Source organism: Cajanus cajan, chromosome 4 (genome assembly GCF_000230855.2).
Source record: "Cajanus cajan strain Asha chromosome 4, NIPB_CcT2T_4, whole genome shotgun sequence".
NCBI lineage: Eukaryota > Viridiplantae > Streptophyta > Magnoliopsida > Fabales > Fabaceae > Cajanus > Cajanus cajan.
Genome location: NC_138520.1, coordinates 52,299,784 through 52,320,733, shown reverse-complemented (window position 1 = coordinate 52,320,733; position 20,950 = coordinate 52,299,784). Strand labels below are relative to the sequence as shown.

The 20,950-nt window shown below is 38.1% G+C and overlaps 1 protein-coding gene across 1 annotated transcript; it reads right to left on the bottom strand.

Annotated features, from left to right (window-relative positions):
- Nucleotides 1-15,469: 15,469 nt before the first annotated feature.
- Nucleotides 15,470-18,709, bottom strand: LOC109808084 (galacturonosyltransferase 8). The gene is made up of 3 exons (XM_020370911.3): nt 18,383-18,709; nt 16,496-17,746; nt 15,470-16,047 (listed from the first exon to the last, which is right to left on the bottom strand). Exons 1-3 carry the CDS (start codon nt 18,524-18,526, stop codon nt 15,772-15,774), a joined length of 1,671 nt encoding a protein of 556 aa, XP_020226500.1. The 5' UTR covers nt 18,527-18,709; the 3' UTR covers nt 15,470-15,771.
- Nucleotides 18,710-20,950: the final 2,241 nt, after the last annotated feature.

Below are 20,950 nucleotides of genomic sequence, written 5' to 3'. Positions count from 1 at the left end.
AGAGGAGCCGTATCCGATTGGGGTCAGAGCGTGCCAAAACAATGCCTTTCCAAACCCCGACATGGTGTGCCTCAACAAGAATGGTGATAAGATGGAGTCCTTTTATATGTATGACTGCCTATTGCGAGATTTGAAAGTGAAATTGCCGTTTGATGAATTCACGATAGGAGTGCTAAGAGTTTTGAACATAGCGCCGACTCAACTTCATCCAAACAGTTGGGCTCAGCTGCAAGGCTTCAAAAACCTGTGTCGATGCCTAAGCATTAGGCTTTCTCCTTTGCTTTTTCTGTATTTCTACTCGTCTCGGCCATCAGACCTGGCGAAGTGGGTATCGCTCAACCGAGTAGGGACTCGGCAACTTTTGGACAGTTTTACTTCGTCTTATAAGAAATTTAAGGCCGGGTTTTTTCGATTAACAATTCATCCGAATGGACGTCATTTCTTCTTTGGGGCCGAAGACAGAAGTTTTTTCCCGCTGTACTGGACGCGTTCCCCTCGGCCATATGACGAGGTAACAGAAGATCTTCTCACAGCTGAAGAGCAGCAGGACTTACAATTTTTGCTTCAGCTTCCTCGGCGCTTGCCGACAAGGTCGCATATAAATGTGGTAGAATCTCCCAAGTGGGAAAATGATCTAATAGGTACGTGATTCTTCCTGCTTCAACCATAAGTAAATGCATATTGATGTTCACTTGATTGTTTTTTGTAGGAATCATGGTGTCAAGTGGGGCTGATGAATTCAACATTCGCAATTTACTTGCCGGCCGAATGCAACAGGCCAAGGCCTCTGGGGTTGTAGGTAGCTCGTCTATTGCCCAAACTCCTCGTCCGGTGCAAGATGACCGAAACCCTCCTTCTCCGACCCGGAAGCATAAAAAAGGGAAAAAAGGGAAGGAAGCTGCTCAGGAGGGCCATAAAAGGAAGAACACCGAAGAGAGGCCTGAGAAGACTAAGAAATCGAAGCAAACTGTGTCTTCTCTGGGCAGGACAGTAATTTGTGTGCCTCCCACGTTGATGTCAAGGAACTTTTGGGGTGAGGGTGTTTCTGTCGACTCCCTGGTTCGGCCAGATGGCATTTCGGAACAGGGCCGAGAGTTTTTAGGGCAGTTGGATGCGGTGTCGAAGTGGAAGTACTACTGTGAGGTACAGTCTCGGTCGTTGGCACTTGTACACCAACTTGCCATGGGGCCGATTGGCGAGCTAATGCAACTGAGGCAAAGACTTGAGGAAGCTAAAAAGGCGACGGCCAAGGCCATGGCAACGGCCGACGAAGCCCTAGCTACGAATCGCCAGCTTGCAGCCGAGTTAGACGTGCAGAGGCACAATAATGACAGTCTTCGGCTGGACCTCCAAAAGGCAACCAACGAAGAGCAACGCCGAGTGGAAGATGCCAAGGCCGAGCTGGAACGGGTAAAAGCACAGGCGAAAGATCGCATTGTCACCCAGCATGAAGCCGGGTTTTGCCATGCTCTTCGGCAAGTAAGGTATTTCGGCCGCTTTAGGGAAGATTTTGAGTTTGACATGACCAAAGACTTTTATCAGGGGTCTTTCATGTCTTTCCAGGATATGCCCGAGGGAGCTGTCCCTGACAGCGATGAGCCGAATGACGTCCCCGAAGAGGAGGAGACCCAAGGTGCGTCGGATGACGAGGCTGAAAATGAGTAGGAGGGGCCGAACCGCGACCAAGAGGACGAACCTGAGACACAAGAGGATGCCTCCATCAACCCTGATGAATGATTAATCCTGTATCATTTTTTGTAGTAAGGGCCGACAGAGCCTTCTTTGTAGTAAAGGTCAATAGAACCTTTTTTCTGATTAATGAAAAGTTAATTTTGTGCTTGCATACCGAAACAGTGTTGTGTATCTTTGAATTGCTTAATAAAATTTGCGTAAATCCTCGGGCTGAGTTGATTGTTCCACAATGCATGTTGACTAAGTTAATACTCAACTAAGATGTTCCAGCAAGAACCGAGTGAGATTGTTTAGGATAGGCACCTTCATTGAGCCAAAACCGAATGGATTCATTTGGAAATGCTCGCTTTACGAGTGGAAACCGAATGGATTCATTTGGAATTGATTGTTTTTTGAGTAAAAAACGAATGGACTCATTCGGATTTGATTGCTTTTGGAGTCAAAACCGAATGGACTCATTCGGAATTGATTGTTTTTGAAGTCAAAATTGAATGGACTCATTCGTATTTGATTGCTTTTTGAGTCAAAACGGAATGGACTCACTCGGAATTGATTGCTTTTTTGAGTCAACACCGAATGGACTCATTCGGATTTGATTGCTTTTGAAGTCAAAACCGAATGGACTCATTCAGAATTGATTGCTTTTTGGAGTCAAAACCGAATGGACTCATTCGGATTTGATTGCTTTTGGAGTCAAAACCGAATGGACTCATTCGGAATTGATTGCTTTTTGGAGTCAAAACCGAATGGACTCATTTAGATTTGATTGATCTTTTTAAAGCCATGCCGAATGGGGTCACTCAGATTTCTTACTGTTTGGTGTAAATTCAGAGCGGGGTTAATCGGGAGGGAAACCTGATTGTACGAATTCTGAAGGCACGACTTTGGCCGAGTGGGGTCACTCGGGAGGGAAGCCTCTGTATGAATTCCGAAGGCACGTCCTTGGCCGAGTGGGGTCACTCGGGAGGGAAACCTCTTTGTATGAATTCTGAAGGCGCGTCCTTGGCCAAGTGGGGTCACTCGGGAGGGAAGCCTCTTTGTATGAATTCTGAAGGCACGTCCTTGGCCGAGTGGGGTCACTCGGGAGGGAAGCCTCTTTGTATGAATTCCAAAGGCACGTCCTTGGCCGAGTGGGGTCACTCGGGAGGGAAACCTCTTTGTATGAATTCCGAAGGCACGTCCTTGGCCGAGTGAGGTCACTCGGGAGGGAAGCCTTTTTGTATGAATCCCGAAGGCACGTCCTTGGCCGAGTGGGGTCACTCGGGAAGGAAGCCTCTGTATGAATTCCGAAGGCACGTCCTTGGCCGAGTGGGGTCACTCGGGAGGGAAGCCTCTTTGTATGAATTTCGAAGGCGCGTCCTTGGCCAAGTGGGGTCACTCGGGAGGGAAGCCTCTTTGTACGAATTCCGAAGGCACATCCTTGGCCGAGTAGGGATACTCGATAGGGAAGCCTTTTCGAAGGCACATCCTTGGCCGGGTGGGGTCACTCGGGAGGGAAGCCTTTTTGAAAATAAATGACTTGAAAAAGAGTATGATGAGTAGAATTGCATTTCATTGATGGGTGCCTCGTTAAAAACCTTGTCAGCCAAAACCCCTTTTCACTTTTTTATAAGGGGAGAAAAGACCGATTAAGGAAAAGAGTGCACCATGCATGTACATTGATGATTTCTTTGTCTTTACAGAGATTTCTAGCTAAAATATGTCTTCAAGTGAGTCGAATTCTAGGTCCAAGGGATAATTTTTCCCGACAACTCTTCGAGCTTGTAGGCTCCATTTTGGAGGTTGTGTCGAATTCTGAAGGGGCCATCCCAATTGGCCGCAAACTTCCCTTCGCGAGGGTTTCTTCGAGCCGATCCCTGAACGCGCCAAACTAGGTCTCTTTCCTGAAAACTTCATTTGGTGAGTGTGCGTTGAATCGCTGAATCATCCGTTGTTTGCATGCTTCGGCCACGATGTGTGCTTTTTTGCGAATTTCATCAACAACATCGATTTCTGCCCGAAGGGCCGGGTCGTTACATGACTCTTCAAAATGCAATCGGCAAAAAGAGGGTTCGCCGACCTCCACCGGAATCATCGTATCCGTGCCATATGTCAATCAGAAAGGAGTTTCCCTAGTTTCCCTGGTTGTGGATTGAGGCGTACACCTGTAAGCCCACAACACTTCCAGCAATTCCTCGGCCCACGCTCCCTTGGAATCTCCTAGGCGCTTTTTTAGCTCCGTCAGGATTACTTTATTTACCGCTTCGGCCTGTCCATTTGATTAATTGTGGGTGTTCAACAGATGTGAATCTGTGTCGGATGCCCAAATCTTGGATGAACTTGTTCAACTTTTGGTTCGTAAACTGCAAACCATTGTCCGTCACAATGGCATGTGGAATACCGAAACGTGTGATAATGTTTTTCCATAGGTATTTTTGGACCATGTTTGCAGTGATTGTTGCTAGTGGTTCGGCTTCAATCCATTTCGTGAGGTAGTCGATGGCCACCAACAAGAACTTGCATTGGCCTTTTGTGAGAGGGAATGGGCCGATCGAGATTGTCCATTCCCCATAATGCAAATGGCCAGGGAGCGCTAATATTGTGCAATTCTTCAGCTGAGGCATGGATGATATTACCGTGTCGCTGGCATTGAATACATCGTTTAACAATTTTCGCACAATCGGTCCTAAGAGTTGGCCAGTAGTAACCTGCTCTCAAGACTTTGGCCGCCATGATTCTTCCGCCCGAATGGGAACCACAGATTCCGTCATGGATTTCCCTCAACACGTATTCGGCCTGTGCCGAGTCAATACATTTCAGCAATGGTGTTGAAAAACCTCTTTGGTATAATTCTCCTCCTACAACGGAATACCGAGCTGCTTGTGTTCGCAGTCTTTTAGCAGCCGAGGGGTCGATCGGTTGTTTTCCATGTTCGATGTAATCTTTAATTTCCGAGATCCAATTCTGAGCAAGGTCAGGGATCGGTGTGTTTTCAACCGAGTTCACACTTAAGGCTGAGAGGTCGAGATGAAGTGTGGTTCGCAGTTGCCTCGGTTTTCGGCTACTGCTAGCTAACCGAGTCAACTAATTGGCTCGCTCATTGTGTTCTCTGGGGGTATGCTTTACCTGGACCTCCTCAAAAGTGTTGCGTACTTTCTGAAATACATGGTAATACTTCAGCAAGTTGGAGTCCTTCACCTGGAAGTTATCATTCACCTGTTCCGAGACGATTTTTGAGTCTGTCCAGCATATTACTCGCTGAGCACCCACTTCTTGAGCAAGCCTTAAACCTGCTAGAAATGCTTCATACTCGGCCTGATTGTTTGACGTCTTGAAGGCGAATCGCAAAGATTGCTCAAGTGTCAGCCCCTTCGGTCCTTCAAGGATGATTCCAGCCCCACTGCCTTGATTGTTGGAGGATCCGTCCACATGTATGGTCCACAAGTCATTTATAAAGTGGCCTGTCGGCTGTAATTCATTAACAAAGTCAGCCAAGCACTGAGATTTAATCAGGCCTCGGGGTTCAAAAGTTATGTCAAACTCTGAAAGCTCAATTGACCAAGCCATCATTCGCCCAGCCAATTCCGGTTTGCGCAAAACCTTAGCGATAGGACAATCAGTACGAACTATCACACGACAGCTGTGAAAATACTGCCGAAGACGTCGGGCCGTATGAACCTTGTTTCGAAGTCTTGGAGCATTCGACTGTAAAGTACACAGGCTATTGTGCTTCCTTTTCTTGGACTAAGACGACACTGATTGCTTCGTCGGATACACACAAGTATACAATCATGCTTATCCGAGGATCGGGTTTTGAGAGGATTGGGGGAGATCCGAGACGTTGCTTTAATACCTGAAACGCTTCTTCACACTCGGCTGACCATTCAAACTTTTTGACCTTTCGCAGCAACCCAATGATAGGCTTCGTAGTTTCGGCAAGGCATGACAGAAATCTTGATGGCGACGTGAGTCGTCTGGCTAATCTCTGCACTTCTTTAAGGTTCTGGGGACTTCTCATACCGACCACGACTAAGCATTTGTCCGGATTGGCTTCAATGCCCCTGGCCGATAGCATGAAATCGAGAAACTTACCCCCAGAAATGCCGAATACACACTTTTCTGGATTTAACCGCAGTCATGCTTTCGGAGTTGTTGAAACACCTCTGCGAGGTCAGATATATGCCGATCAAGATCTTCGGACTTGACGACCATGTCGTCCACATATACTTCCATATTGCCAATCTGATGCCAAAACACTTTATTCATCAACCGTTGATATGTGGCCCCTGCATTTTTCAATCCAAAGGGCATTACCCTATAGCAATAATTGGCCGAATCGGTGATAAAGGCTATTTTTTCTTCGTCACCAGGGTGCATGCGTATCTGATTGTATCCAGAATACGCGTCAAGGAAAGTGAGAAATTTATGCCCTGATGCTCCGTCAACCAATCGGTCAATATTTGGGAGTGGATAAGCGTCCTTGGGACATGCTTTATTGAGATTAGTGTAGTCGGTACACGTTCGCCAGCCATGTCGTGTATTGGACTTCCCGAATGAATCCAACAATATCAATCAATTTGGCTACTTCTGCTTCAACTGCGAGTTTCCTATCGGTCCTCATTTTTTGCTTGCATTGGGCTACCGGTCGTGCGTTGGCACAAATGGACAACTTGTGACACATGAAAGCTGGGTCGATGCCCGGCATATCTGACGGTACCCATGCAAAGAGATCCTAGTTCCGAATGATTGCATTGCTCAAGGTGGAGCGGTCCGCCTCAGATGTACTAGCGCCGATGAAGGTTACCTGAGATGGTAATGCACCGATTTGCAAAGGAATTTTAGCTTCAATTGGCTCCACATGCTCTTCTTCGTTCATCCTAGGGTCGAGATCCCAAGCTGGGGACTCATCGGATGCCGAAGGGTTTATTACATGAATCCTCTTCGATTTTGCTTGTTTTTCTTCCATGGAGTTACTCGTAAGCTAGCAAAGTAACATTCCCGAGCTGCCTTCTGATCGGCATGGATTGTAATGATCTTTTCGTTGTCATATGGAAATTTCATTGCCAAATGTGGTGTCGAGACGATCGCTCCCAACATGTTTAGCGATGGCCGACCGAGAAGAATGTTGTAGGATGTGTTGGCGTGAACCACTATGTATTTCACCTGAATTTTGCTATATTCCTGCTCATCAAAAAAAAAATGGGTAAAGAGCTTAATGTACCCCCTAGTGCTTACCTTTTCTCCTGAGAAGCCGACCAGGGGATCATCATATGGGATGAGCTCCTTCTCGGAGATACCCAATTGCTTGAAGGTGTTCCAGTACAGAATGTCTGCCGAACTACCCTGATCGATCAATGTCTTCTTGACTATGCAGTTATGAATTTCAAAAATAATCACCATTGGATCGTCTTGCACAGGATCAATGCCCCAAAAATCAGCGTCGGTGAAAGTTATAGCTAGTAGCCTCCGAGATGGTTGCCTGTCAACCGTATGGACCGACCGAACGACACGCAAATGTCTCTTTTGAGCTGAAGAGGTTGGACCTCTTCCGACAAATCCTCCCGCGATTGTGTTGATGACTCGCCTATGTCTAGCTGTAGGCTCATCTTTTCTTTCACGTGACCTGCTGCGTTCACGCCTGGGTCTCTCCGCATGGTCCTGTCTATGCCGATCGTGGTGTCGAGGTTGATATGATGAGCGAGACCGAGATGAGTTGGGCCGATCGACGAAATTACGCAGCTATCCTTGTTTAATTAGATCTTCAATTTTGTCCTTTAGAGCTGGGCATTCCTCAGTAAAGTGCCCCCGATTGCGGTGATACCTGCAAGACTTGTTGGTATCAGCACGCGGTGGAGTGAATGCTCTTTTCGGAACTGCCAACACTTCCGAGGCAAGTGCTTGTTCCAGTATCGTTGCTCGACTTTCATTCAAGGGTGTGTAATGGGAGTATTTTGGTCCTCGCGCGGGTCGCTCCCGAAGTGTTATTTCTTTATTGCGACCCTGAAATGTCTGCTCACCTGTTTTTTCAGTCTTGGTTGACGTTTCAGCTCGGGCTTGGTTTCGGAATTCAGCTAATTCCTCCATTTGCATATATTTGTCAACTCTCCTTCGCAAGTCGTTCATGTCCGAAGGAGGTTTTTTGCAGATGCTATTGACGAACGGCCCAGGCTTTAAGGCCGTTGTGAGGTGATGGAGTGCTACTGCGGGATTGAGATCTCGGATCTCCAAGGCTGCCTTGTTAAATCGGTCCATGAATGTCTGAAGAGATTCCTTCTTCTCCTACCGAAGACTGACAAGCGACAAAGAAGTCAAGCTATGGGGGCGACTTGTTGCGAACTGGATGGTGAATTGAGACGACAAAGTGTTGAACGAGTCGATTGAGTTAGGAGGTAGCCGAGTGAACCAATTCAAGGCCCTACCTTTGAGAGATGTCGGGAAAATCCGATACAAGGCAGCGTCATCCGTGGTGCTCAAGGTTACTTGCGTAAGAAAAACATCAAGATGTTCGTCAGGGTCTATTGTACCGTCATACTTATCAATGGGCAATGATTTCCAGTTATCAAGTAGAGGTAGTTGCATAATAGAGGGTGTGAAAGGGTGCCGATGTGATCCGATAGTTGCCACATCCGTGGAACGTCCGACGGTGGGCAATGCCAAATGGAACTTTTCTGGTTCAGCGGCCGAGCCATGCAGAACCGACATGTGGATCCCATGAGACTGATAAGACCCTTGTGTTTGAGTGTTTGTAGCCTGAGTAGGCTTCCACGACGGATCTTGATTTTTCAATGCCTTGTTTTCGGCTCTCAAGGCCGAAAGCTCCCTCGCATATTTTTCTCGTTGCTGCTTCATAACCTCCATTTCTTGTTTTAACAACCGAACGGCTTCAGAAATATCTGTTTCGTCAACTACCTCCACATGTTCTTCCTCTTCGGTTTGGTGGTCCTATGTGTTTGTTCTCCTAGTTATCGCCATTGCTCTGCTCGGTTAATCTTCCAACTATCTTCGTTCGGCCCCATGGTGGGCGCCAAAATGTACCTGTCTGGAGGGCACACTGGTAATCTTCTCGTATTCTGAGGGCCGAATGAGTGCTCCGATCGAATATTCTGGTGAGGGAGAGGTACCTACAAAAGGCACTCCGACACTCAAGTCAGGACAAAGCACAGATATCGATAGTAATTAATGAATAGTGACGTTACCTCGTGACATGAGCTATTTATACTGACATTGATGGGCCCGGACTCCCATGGGCCCTGCAACAGGACTACCATTTTAGGTAATACGCCTCTAATCGGCTTATTGGTGTGATTAGCTCTTAACCCTTGATTAGGGGTAATACTTAATTCTTGATTAGGAGGGATCTGCACCTATGGGTCATCAGGTGGCCGATCAACAGTCGGGTTCCTAGTTCAGCCACTCAGGCGCCGATTGGGTATCAGCCACGTGGAGGCCGAACGGTCTTACTAGTACACTCATATATAATATTGTAATACTATTTTCATCTCATTTCCCTATTTTGTGAAACTCCGATATGTAAATGATAGTGTCATTAACTTGTTCTATTTTTCTGTTTGTTCTCTTTAATTGACTTGCTTTATTTTATTCTATGTAGTTAAATTTGTTCCTTTATATAACACAAAAAAATGCTTGAAATTTTAACTTTTAAGTGGTAGTTTTTTTTATAACACACGTCAAGAAAAGAAAAAAGGTGAAAGATGAAATTGATATCATAATCTCTATAAAAGATGAATTTGTTAGTGTTTCTGTGAGTAGAATGAGATGAAAATGGATCTTAGTTAGGGGAAGAACCCTCTCAGCATAAAAATTGCAATCTCTCTCCTTCCCTTAAGTTTGTTACTCTTATCCATCCTCCTTTTATGACTCAACAATTATTTTATTTTTTTTACTATGATTTTTTTATATATATTATGAAATTAGGACTTTTTATATTTAAAAAAAAAATTAACATAAGACATTGTAGTATCTAATTTTTTAGGGTTTAGGATTTATGTCTTCATTAGCTTATTTTTTTAAAAAGAAAGTATTGTTAAAATATTTGTTAGAATAATTTACATTTATAAATATCGTTAAAAATATATAACTAAAATAATATATATATATATATATATATATATATATGTATATATATGTATATATGTATGTATATATATATTCTCTATATCTAAATTCTTATTCTTTAAATAATAATAATAATTATAATAATTATTATTATTATACTAATATTATATATATTGCATATGTAATTAGGTAAATATTTTTTGGTGGATTGTGGATTTCCTAATCGACGCCAATTTTTAGCTCCATTTCGAGGTGTAAGATATCATCTACAAGATTTTGCAGGTCAGGGTAATGACCTAGAAAATGAGAAAGAATTGTTCAATCTTCATCATGCGTCTTTAAGGAATGTGATCGAGAGAATATTTGATATTTTTAAGTCAAGGTTCACAATTTTTAAGTCAGCACCTCCATTTTTATTTAAGACACGAGTAGAACTTGTGTTAGTATGTGCAACACTACATAACTTTCTACGTAAAAAATGTCATTATGATGAATTTTTAATTGAAGCGGTGGATGAACATTCATCTTCAATGTTACTAGTTAATGAAAATCATACTTTTGAGCCTATTATTCAAGTCCGGGAGCAAGAGTGAAAAGAAGCTAATGCTTGGAAGACTAGTATAACTATGAATATGTAGGTGAATGTTGTTTAAAATGATTGAATATTTTGGAGAATTATTATTATTATTATTTATCTAGACATTATTGTTTTTTTATTATTTTTGCCTTTGACTCTTTTTAAATTTGAATGTATGAATTTTTTTTTGAAATCTTATCAAATGTAAAAAGTTCACGAAAATTTTACAAAATCCCACAGAATTCATTAAAATCCTGATTTAAAAGTCTTGCAGAATCCATTAAAATCCTAATTTTAAGTCTTGTAGAATCTTGCAAAATCTTAAAAGTCATGAAAATCCTGCAAAGTCTTTCAAAATCCGCAGGATTTTTTTTAACTAAAAAATTCCTTTAAAATCTTAATCCAATACACCTCCCTTAGTCTCTAAAACTTACACCATCAGTCATGGATTCAGATCTCGAAAACAACCTTTATATTATTGCCTGGGAAAGACATTGTGCATCTATGTCCCGAAAACCAATTATAAGTTGGAGACTTGTGTACTAAGTCACCTTTTATACTTAATATATGTTTGTAAGTGATCGGAGCCGTATCTGGTCAAATAAATACAATTAAATGTAGTACTAGGAAGTGACTCCTAGGTCGTCTCCCAAGGACCGTCGTTTACTGTTAAAGGCTTAAACACACAGTAGGGGGGTTTGCCTTCAGGTTTTCAGTTCGTAACACAATAAAACGAAATAAAACAATAAGTAAAAATGGATTGGCTCCTTGTTCGGATTGTAACTCTTTTATCCCTGGTTCTCAAACATTACTCTATTAACCACTTAATCCTTGTTCCATCCGAGTTAACCAACTAAGCGAAGATTAACTCAAGATTTCCCTACACGAATTAAGCAAACGTATACAACATCAACCTCTTCACAGATTAAGCAACTGTGGCTTGGAGCACAGCCCATTAAGCATGGACAGAGAGGTTAAATGGAGAAGAACAAGCAGAATAGAGACATACAAACATACCCAACCTCAAAGAGAGATTACAATCCACAACAAGAACCCAACCCAAGGGTTTTTTAGCCTTCCATATTAAAATGAAAACAGAAAACAAAAATGCAAGGCAGAGAAGGAAACGAAAATGACAATCTGTATTTCAAATGTAAAGGTTCAGTTCAGATACAAAATGCATATAAGAGGAGAAGAAGAGAGTAAAACGAAAAATGGCAGCTCCAGGAGAACAAAACGTGAAGCTAGGCTACATGAGAGCAAAACGTCTGTCCAAAAATATGAAGGAGGCATTGTTCATGTGGTCACATCAGACCCCTCCTCTAGTGGCTGCCAAGTCAGCCCTAGCCTAAACCTAAAATGACTTAAAATGAGATTGGGCCCCAAAACAATTACATGTCTGACCCAATAACAATAAAATAGCCTAAAAACTAAAAATGAATGTTGAGGTGGAAAATGGTGCAGCATGACATGGCAGATGACGTGGCAGCTCCTCTTGAAGTCCAAAAATTAATTCCAAGTTCAATTAATTATTAAACTGCCCTGAAAATAAAAATATGGAATAATTAGATCCAGAAAATTCAAATTAGTTAAAATGTGAATTACCGGTCCAATTAAAGCCCAAATGAAAAACAGTGCATATAATCAACAATTAAGCGCAAATCAGAGATTAAAATAAGTACAGAAAGTTAAGAAAATAGGGGAAAATATTGACTCATCAGTAAGCATTTTTATTGGGATAGTTTGAAACATGTTTAGAGGATGTCTCACCGGTATCCACTAGTTTTGTTTCGAATAGCAAAGCCCCTTGAATTTTTCTTGGTTATCTTTGGGCTTAAAATTTGCATCATGATATAGCTCATTATTCTCACACCCTCTGTGATTTATTTGCTTTGTAATGCATCAAAGGTGCACATAGATGAACAGATTCCTTTACCTCCTTAGGCAGTTACTAGTGGAACCTACATTCAAGATTATGTGGACAAGGATCTAATTCAATATTAGCTTGACTCTTATAGTATGTTTGGATATAGAGAATTTAAATGAAATAATTTTTTTTTTTTGAAGAATTTCAAATGTTTTAAGATGAAATGTTTTGTTTGAATGTAGAATTTATAAAGAATTTGAAATCTGAACACTTGTAAAATTCTTTAAATTAGTAAAATTTTAAATTCTCCCCAAAAAATAAGAATTTAAAATTCTTCATATTTTTTCTTTCTTATCTCACTTATGTATATTTTTTTTATCTCTCTCCTATCTCTTAATTATTGAATATTCAAAAATATTTTTTAAATTATTGAATATGATCTAATATTAATTTTTAAAACTATTAAATATTTAAAAATTGAATAATATTTATTTTTATGAAATTCAATCTTAACATATATATATATATATATATATATATATATATATATATTTAAAATCAATTTTACACATAGTGAAAATCAAATTACCATATTCAAACAAAGAGTTTAAAGTTTAAGAAATTTGAATTGATTTATCCAAACAAAATATTTAAAGAATGATAAAAATTAAAATTTCAGTAATTCAAATTCCAAAAATTTTAAATTCTTTGAATTTTTAAATTTTCTCATCCAAACACATTGTTAAACTTGCCAAAAAAAAATTATTGAGCAGTTCAAAGAAGATAGTATGACCAAGGTAATCAGGGATCAAAGGGTTTTTATTGAAGAAACATAGAACAATTGTGAAGGGATAACACATGACCTTTATAATGCTTTGTGAAGTGGAGGGCTTTGTTACACAATATGGGTGCAAAGATGAACATAGATCTCAAAAACTTACTAATCAAAGGGCAGTAACTTGAAACCTCAACAGGATAAGAAATTTCTAACCACCCGAAACTATGATACACTATTCTAAAAATATTGGTGTCCTCTTCTTTTATGCTTTTGATTTAGGAAGAAAGCGACTCAATCCATTTCCAATCTTGATGACAAAGATAAAATACTAACAACTTGATTTCAAAAGCTTAAATTATATGCTTAAGATTAATTAGAAAGATCTTGTTACATCTCGATTGTGCAACAAAATTTTCGATATATATGTCTCTATATTAGATCTAAGTTCTCATACTTCATTTTTGATCATCAATTATCATCCAAAAAAAACCTCATATCATTAATGCATCTACATTTACATGTAAGTAAAATATTAACAGAGACATCCACATGCTTATAAACCCATGTTTCTATTTTCTACATGAAAATTCGTTAAGAAATGCTGATAATGCATTCACCTCTGTAATTGTGTAAGCTTTGCTTCCAGTGTCCTTAATAATTTGGTATCTAGTCTGGTTTAAAATTCAAACTAAATGGGTATCTAATTTCTGACCACACTCTATTAACATGATGTAATATAATAGAGAAGATTTGGTAATTGTGCCTTATGCCTTTGTACCTAGTACTTCATGATTTAGATGAATGTTTTCATGCCTAAATTGGTCTGAATTAATGTAAGTGACCACTTCCATTGCAAGCACACTCATTTATGGAATGTACCAAACTGGTTGACTCTTAATAGTGCTTAAAATTAAGTTGAATTTTTCATTTAGATATATATTTTTCCCCTTCAATTAAAAAAATAATTGTTTATAAGAACCTGCATAGTGGATAATTTAAGGCACAATTCCACTTTTAATTGTTGATGTTTGACCAAAACTTTCAATCGTTTTCGTATTTCCTATTCTTATTTACAAAAGGCACCTTTTTCTGTTTAAATACCATCACTAAGCTTGACATAATTTATACTATTAATCATGGATGTTGATATGGAACCAACATAGCTAATTATGTATCCAACTTGAGAATAAATGAAAACTTTAATGTGCATTCTTTATGCAAAAGTTATAGCTTCTACGCGCATTCAAAAATTCATTGGATTGAATATTCCGTATTAATAGCTACCAAATAGGAGAATTTCTTATTTGTTACTATTATTAATCACAAAAACGATAAGTTATGCGCGTCCATTCGCTAAGGTCACTGCGCCGGCTAGTATTTTGGACAAACTCAAATGCTTTTTTTATTATTTTTTTTAAAGTATTTTGTAATTGTGATACTATTTTTAGTTAAAAACAATTTTTATTCATTTATTTATAATAAAATAATTTTTGGCTCACCGGATAAAACATTTTTTTTTCCTTTGTTATGCTTCTCAACTAAAAAAAAACACATATCCAAGTCTAACTTTTTAGCTTTAGGCATGATTACTTCAGCAAGCAGTTACTTTCTTCTTTTCATTTGTTTGACAATTTAGTAAAAAAATTAATTTTTATTTTACAATATCAATAAAATATTAATGTGTTTATACTTTTTTTTTTTGTTCGTCCATGGAGTATCCACCACCGATAACAGTGACTAATCTCCTCGCTACGTTAGAGGCACCTCAAAGGGTGGGATAACGCGACTGCATACACAAGGCAGGATTCGAACCCCTGACCTTGCTTAAGCGTGGATCAACCCCTACCGCTGAACTACACGCTTGGGGTTATGTGTTTATACTTTGTTCCAATACTCTATTTATAAATAAAATAAAAAATAAAAATAAAACAGTTATGATTCTGAAAGTAGATGCCAGAGTCTGGTACTACAGCACCGGTTGGGTTTGGTATAGTACCTCAAGATAAAGTCATAAAGACAATACGGCCACTACAACAGTGTCAGTGGATATAAGTTGAACGGGGTTGAAAAATGAGAAAAGTGGAGTTATCCCTCACAATTTGGTTTTTGTGAAACCCAATTTGATGTTGAAACTTCAAACCCCAATTCACATGTTCAAGCTCAACCACAAGTGTTTGTGTGATTAAATATTTGATCAAATTAATTTTAAATTATTAAATGTGATTGAATTGTATATTCAAATTAATCTTGATCACATCTTCACATTAAAATGTGCATTTTTCATAAGAATGTACGTGTGAATATTAATTTTCTAACTTCAAAATAATTAAGGGTCAACCATGTTTTAAAATGCTCCAAATAAACCAAGTGCATAAAGCCAAAGTAAAAGAAACAAAACTTTTCCTTCTGATAAACGGTCGAAAGCCAAAATTGAATTTTTCTTTCCTCCTTTGCAGTGATTTGTATCTCAACCAAACACTGTATGTGTGAAAGTTCTCAATGAAACAGAAATAAACAACTAAAGCCAAAGTGTAAGGTACATCATCTAATTCTGTAGCATCGTTCAGGATCAACCACATCTTTAAAATAACATTATTGCGTAAACATTGTGAATAAATAAGAGGAAGACATTTGAGAATTACTATACTAAGGTATGTTACAATTAAAAGAGGCAAGATTTTTTAGTGCACCAGCTAGGAACCCTGTTAAACGTATAAGAACATTCTGTATCAAAACTAGACAACAAATAAACTGCAGTGGCACCAGACACAGCATCACCAAGTGGGAAGAAACTTTGATCATTTAGATACCAAAATTGCAGGCCTGAAAGAAATCTAATTCATAGTCAACATACTTTGTCCATAGTGGCTTGAATTGAGTCATTGCAATGTCAAGCCATGGTTTCATGTTGCCATTGAAGTGCACCACTGCTGCATTGTTAATCTCATCCATGCTGATGCTTGGGTTATAGCCAAGTCCCAGAACATGCCATGACTTATCCAGTGGCTTTGTTGTTGAGTAATATGTGATTAGACCCGGTGGCAATGTCCCCAATTTCCATAATGTCCGGTTCTCATTCTGCAGCAACATGAGCATGTCGCGTTAAACATGATATTGGATTCATGATTAGGGTTTGTTTAAATAAATTTCTTATGAAGCACTTCTGAGAGAAAAAAAAAATGAAACAAGCTTCTTCATATGCTAAAATTAGTTTATGCACAAGCTAATTTATAATTTTTAGAGAAGTTATATGAGAGAGCTTCTACAAATTAACTAACCGATGAGAATGAGACTATAACAATTATTAACAAACATGGACTACTGTTTCTATTCTAGTTTCTGAATATGCAGCCTCTCTTAGATGTTTGAAAATAACAAAGAACAAAGAACTAAAAAAAAAATGAAACAAGCTTCTTCATATGCTAAAATTAGTTACAGTACTAGATGTTTGAAAATGCAAAATAACAAAGAACTAAAAATTTGTGGTAAAATAATAATTAATAAGATAATAAGCACAGAGTCTTACCAGATTCTGCCAGTAATGATATTCTTCTGTGCATTTTTCCCTTCTCCAAGCATCCAAATCAAAGAAATTCATTCCATAAGCCCATGCACAAGCTTTTGGATTAAATTTTGCTTTAATCAAGGGGTGCGAGAAATTCATGTACTGTGCATATCTATGGAATGACCCAAAACAGGTTTCTACAGCTCCATTCACCTTGCCATCCATATCAATCTTCCATAACCCAGTAAGGTCCTTCTGAACCACTATGTCATCATCCAAAAACAAAATTTTGTGCAGCTTTGGATACATTTCTGGCAGGTAGAATCTCAAATGGTTCAATATTGACAAATATTTAGGATTCCTAAACTTCATATTAGTTGTGTCCTTTGTAGCATTCTCAAGCTTGTTCTCAAAGTAAAACCTCTGCAAGTTAGCGGACTCCAATTGCCTTAGGACCGGTACATAAGAAGAATTCAGGAACTTGTAATCCTCCACTGCCTTAACCTCAATGTGTGCACCATTATAATCCTTCAACTTAAACATCACTTGCATTGCTCCAAGATTCATCTTATCAGTCACAACATGAAACACATGCTTCCATGGCTCCTTTGCATTCTTCGTCGCCGAATTGACCACAACCGATGCTGCAACAACGTTATCAGAGAACAAGGCGTAGTGGTACAGGCTAGGATCTTCAACTGCTGGAGGGGTAGGCTTCCCCTCACTTGAATACTTATCAGGGTTGGCAATCCTCTCTTCCATCAATCTCATGGAGAGGCAATGCAAGCTCTTTGGAATTGACTTGGCAGCAATGAGGCTTGAGAAAGCACCCTGCTTCTTGGCCTTGGTTAACTGCTCATTCACTGCAAAAATTGTATCCTTCAACTTCTGAATCTTGAGCTGGTTATCAAAGGATTCCTTGGCTTCGCCGATCACTTGCCGCGTGGTCTTAATGCGCTCCTTCACTTCCTTCTCCAATTGGCGAAGCACAGATTCATCAACAGGGGATGCATCACTGCTGAAGAGAGTCCTATATTGAGGCTTGCTCATTAGATCTGAGAAGTTGCGTGATAGCTCTGCAAAAATCCTAACAAGCTTTGAGCTCTCAAGCTTGAGCTTGCGAGCATAGGAAGCATACACAAGAGCCAAAGAGCGATGATCATCAGCTTGCTTTCGAATCTGGTCCAAGCGAGGCTTAAGAGGATCCGTTTTTAGAGCAAGAATGGATCTCCTGATTGACTCAAACCCGTGTGCAACACCACCATCAGAATCCTAGTCACCACCATAGCAACAAGTTAGTAACTTTTTCCCTTTCTAGTAGTGACACTTCAATTGAAAAATTTCCACAATACCAAGAACAAATCGAATCAAAACATAACAAAAACAAACCCTGTTTGTTTCCCAACAAAATTTGCTCACATCAAGCCTAGTTCAAAAGCACAACAACATCAATCTTTTTCCTTTTTATCAGACAAGAAAGCAATTTAAAGAAAACAACAACTTTCTTTTCCTCTCTCTAGTAGTAGACATTTCCATCGAAATTTTCCCAGACTACAATAAGCAAGTTAAAACAAATCAAACCCTGCTTGTTTCCCAAGATAATTAGAACACATCAAGCCTAGTTCAAAAGCACCACAATAGAAATTTACCACTTTCCCATAATAGAAAACACAAACTTCTGTTTTTTCATTTCTAGTAACATTGCCATGAAATTTAGCACTACAAAGCCGTCACAGGATCCGTAGAGAATCGGATCCTGACCCATTTGCACCCTCACAGTAAGATCCAAAACTAACCCCACCCCACCAATTTTTTCTTCAAATTAAGCTAACCCAAAAAACAACAAAGTCAAAAATCAAGAGAAAAGGGGTTGAAAAAAATCCAACAAAGTAAAAATATAAACTTTACCGTGTAGTGGTGTTGGTGGGAGGAATAAGAGTGGGTAGTGAAGAGAAAAGAGAAAACGAAGAAAGTGCAGAGGATGATGGAGATAGCAGAAGCTAAGAGTGTGAAAGTTGGGATCCTTAAACGTGAAGCTCGAGAATTCACCATTTTGGTGTCAGAATCAGAGAGAGAAAGTGGTGAATGATTGATTCAGATTTTAGAAGACGCAGCACTCACTCTCATTAAACTCGACTCTCAAAATCATGCACTCAGATCTCAGATTTTCTCCTTCACTCTCTTCTTCGCAGAGAGAGACAGAAAACAAGACACGCATATTCGATATTTTATACGTAGTTGAGTTTAGCTTTAAGTTTTAGTATTAATTTATTAGTGTTGTTTGAAAATTTAAAAAGAAAAAAGAAAAAAAAGTCAAGCACTTACTATATTTTTCTCTCTCAGAAGTTAAGCATTTTTTACTTATTAATGGGTTGTTATATTTCACAAATTTTAAATAGCTAGTGTAAAAGAATCGTGATTAAAAATAATGGATTTAAAATTGTTAATCAATTAAATTTTTTATTTATTTATGATTTTAAGATAATTATTTTAAAAATTAATAAACATATTTTATATAATGGTTTTTATTAAACGATAGGGTAAATAAAATTTATTTAAAATGTCATATTACTTATTCATAAATAATTAAAGGTAGGTTTGTTTTGGTTCTATTATTTTAAAAACTAAGATGTGTTAAAATTTAATCGTTTATTTTTTTTTTAAAGGAAATGAATTTTTTTTTATGTGATTCAGGATATGTGAAGGAAAGAACTAAAAACTATATATGGCCTATAAATGATTGAATCAAGTTTGTTAGGTCTTGTATCATTTCTATTTATTTGTTTCTTTTAATCTTCAATCACCTTTATTAAGTAAAAAATTTAATAAAAATAACATGTCAATTATTTTATGATTTAATTATGAAAACTTGTAAGCTGGTTATAATTAATATACATACTATTTCAATATTTTTAAACATTATTCATTTCAATTTATCTTAAACTACTTTCATCTTATGCCTATTGATGTTTATACTAAAGAATTCTCCGCTTCTCTTAAATTACTCAATGTTTTTATGTTATTCACATTGATTTGTGTTCTATCTTGTTAGCAATGTTTACTAATAAAAAATATACAATTAAATTTTTCATGTTTATAAAAATAATTAAAACTATACAAGACGTTTTCTTATGAGAATAGAAATTAAAAAAAATAATAATAAAGAATTTGACTCAATTGGTATAATTTTTTAATTCCTCGATTAACTTTACTAAAAATCTTAAATTGATCTGCATAATATAACGTAATTAAAAATAACTAAATAAATTAAAAAAAAATGCTCACCGACTAATAATTTCTATTTTCAAATTATATATTCTGCCGACATTACAGTGGACTTCAACCTGTTACCTGTGGTCTCTAGTAGTTTCGGCTTCACTTTTCCACCCTTACTTCCTTGGTTTCAATCCCGCGTTACCGTGATCTCCGGTTGCCCGTCACCTCCCAAATGTTATCTTCGTTTTCTTTTTTTGAACTGTTATATTCCTTTTTTGAAGATGTTGATGTGTGTGTTTTTATTTGATAAGTGCTTTAGAAGATAAAATATAAAGTGATAATTATTAATCAAAACAAATAATTCGTAAGTGTTATAAAAAAAAAGTAAAATAGAGAGAACAAAGAAGATAATATGAGATGGAAAATAGAATCTGATTTGTGTATTATCTTTGGAAGAGAACTATCCTATTTATAAGTACATGTGGTAACAGAACAATTACACAATAAAGGGAATAATACATAACGGAAATATAAATGATAATGATTGATAATGAATATTAGCATCTACTAATTAAGCCACTAATTATTATTCATAACACTCTCTCTTGGATGTCCAATATTTAGACTGTGCCTCATTAAAACCTTACTAGGAAAAACCCTTTGGGATAAAAACCTAGTGAAGGAAAAAGAGTACATCATTCATAAATATTTATTTTTCCCCCTCATGCATACAATCTTTAAGACGACGAAGTCCAATCTTGTATATCAATTGTTCAAAAACTTTTCTTGGAAGTGACTTTGTAAAGAGATCTGTTAGGTTGTGACTTGAGCGGACTTGCTGAACATTTATATCACCATTCCTTTGAAGATTAATTATGAGTAAAAAAGAATTTCGGTAGAATATGCTTTGTTCTATCTCCCTTTATGTATTCATATTTCAATTGTGCAATACATGTAACATTATCTTCATATATAACTGCCGATGTCATTTTTCCATAATATAAACCACAAGTTTCCCATATGTGTTGAATCACAAATCTTAGCCAAACATATTCACGACTTGCCTCATGTAATGCTAAAATTTCAGCATGATTAGATGAAGTGGCTGATATGGTTTGTTTTACAGATCGCTATGAAATGACTGTACCACCACTTGTGAACAAATATCCTGTTTATGATTTACCATTATAAGGATCTGACAAATAACCTGCATCTGCATAACCATTTAGTTATGGTTTGGGAACATTTTAATATAATAAC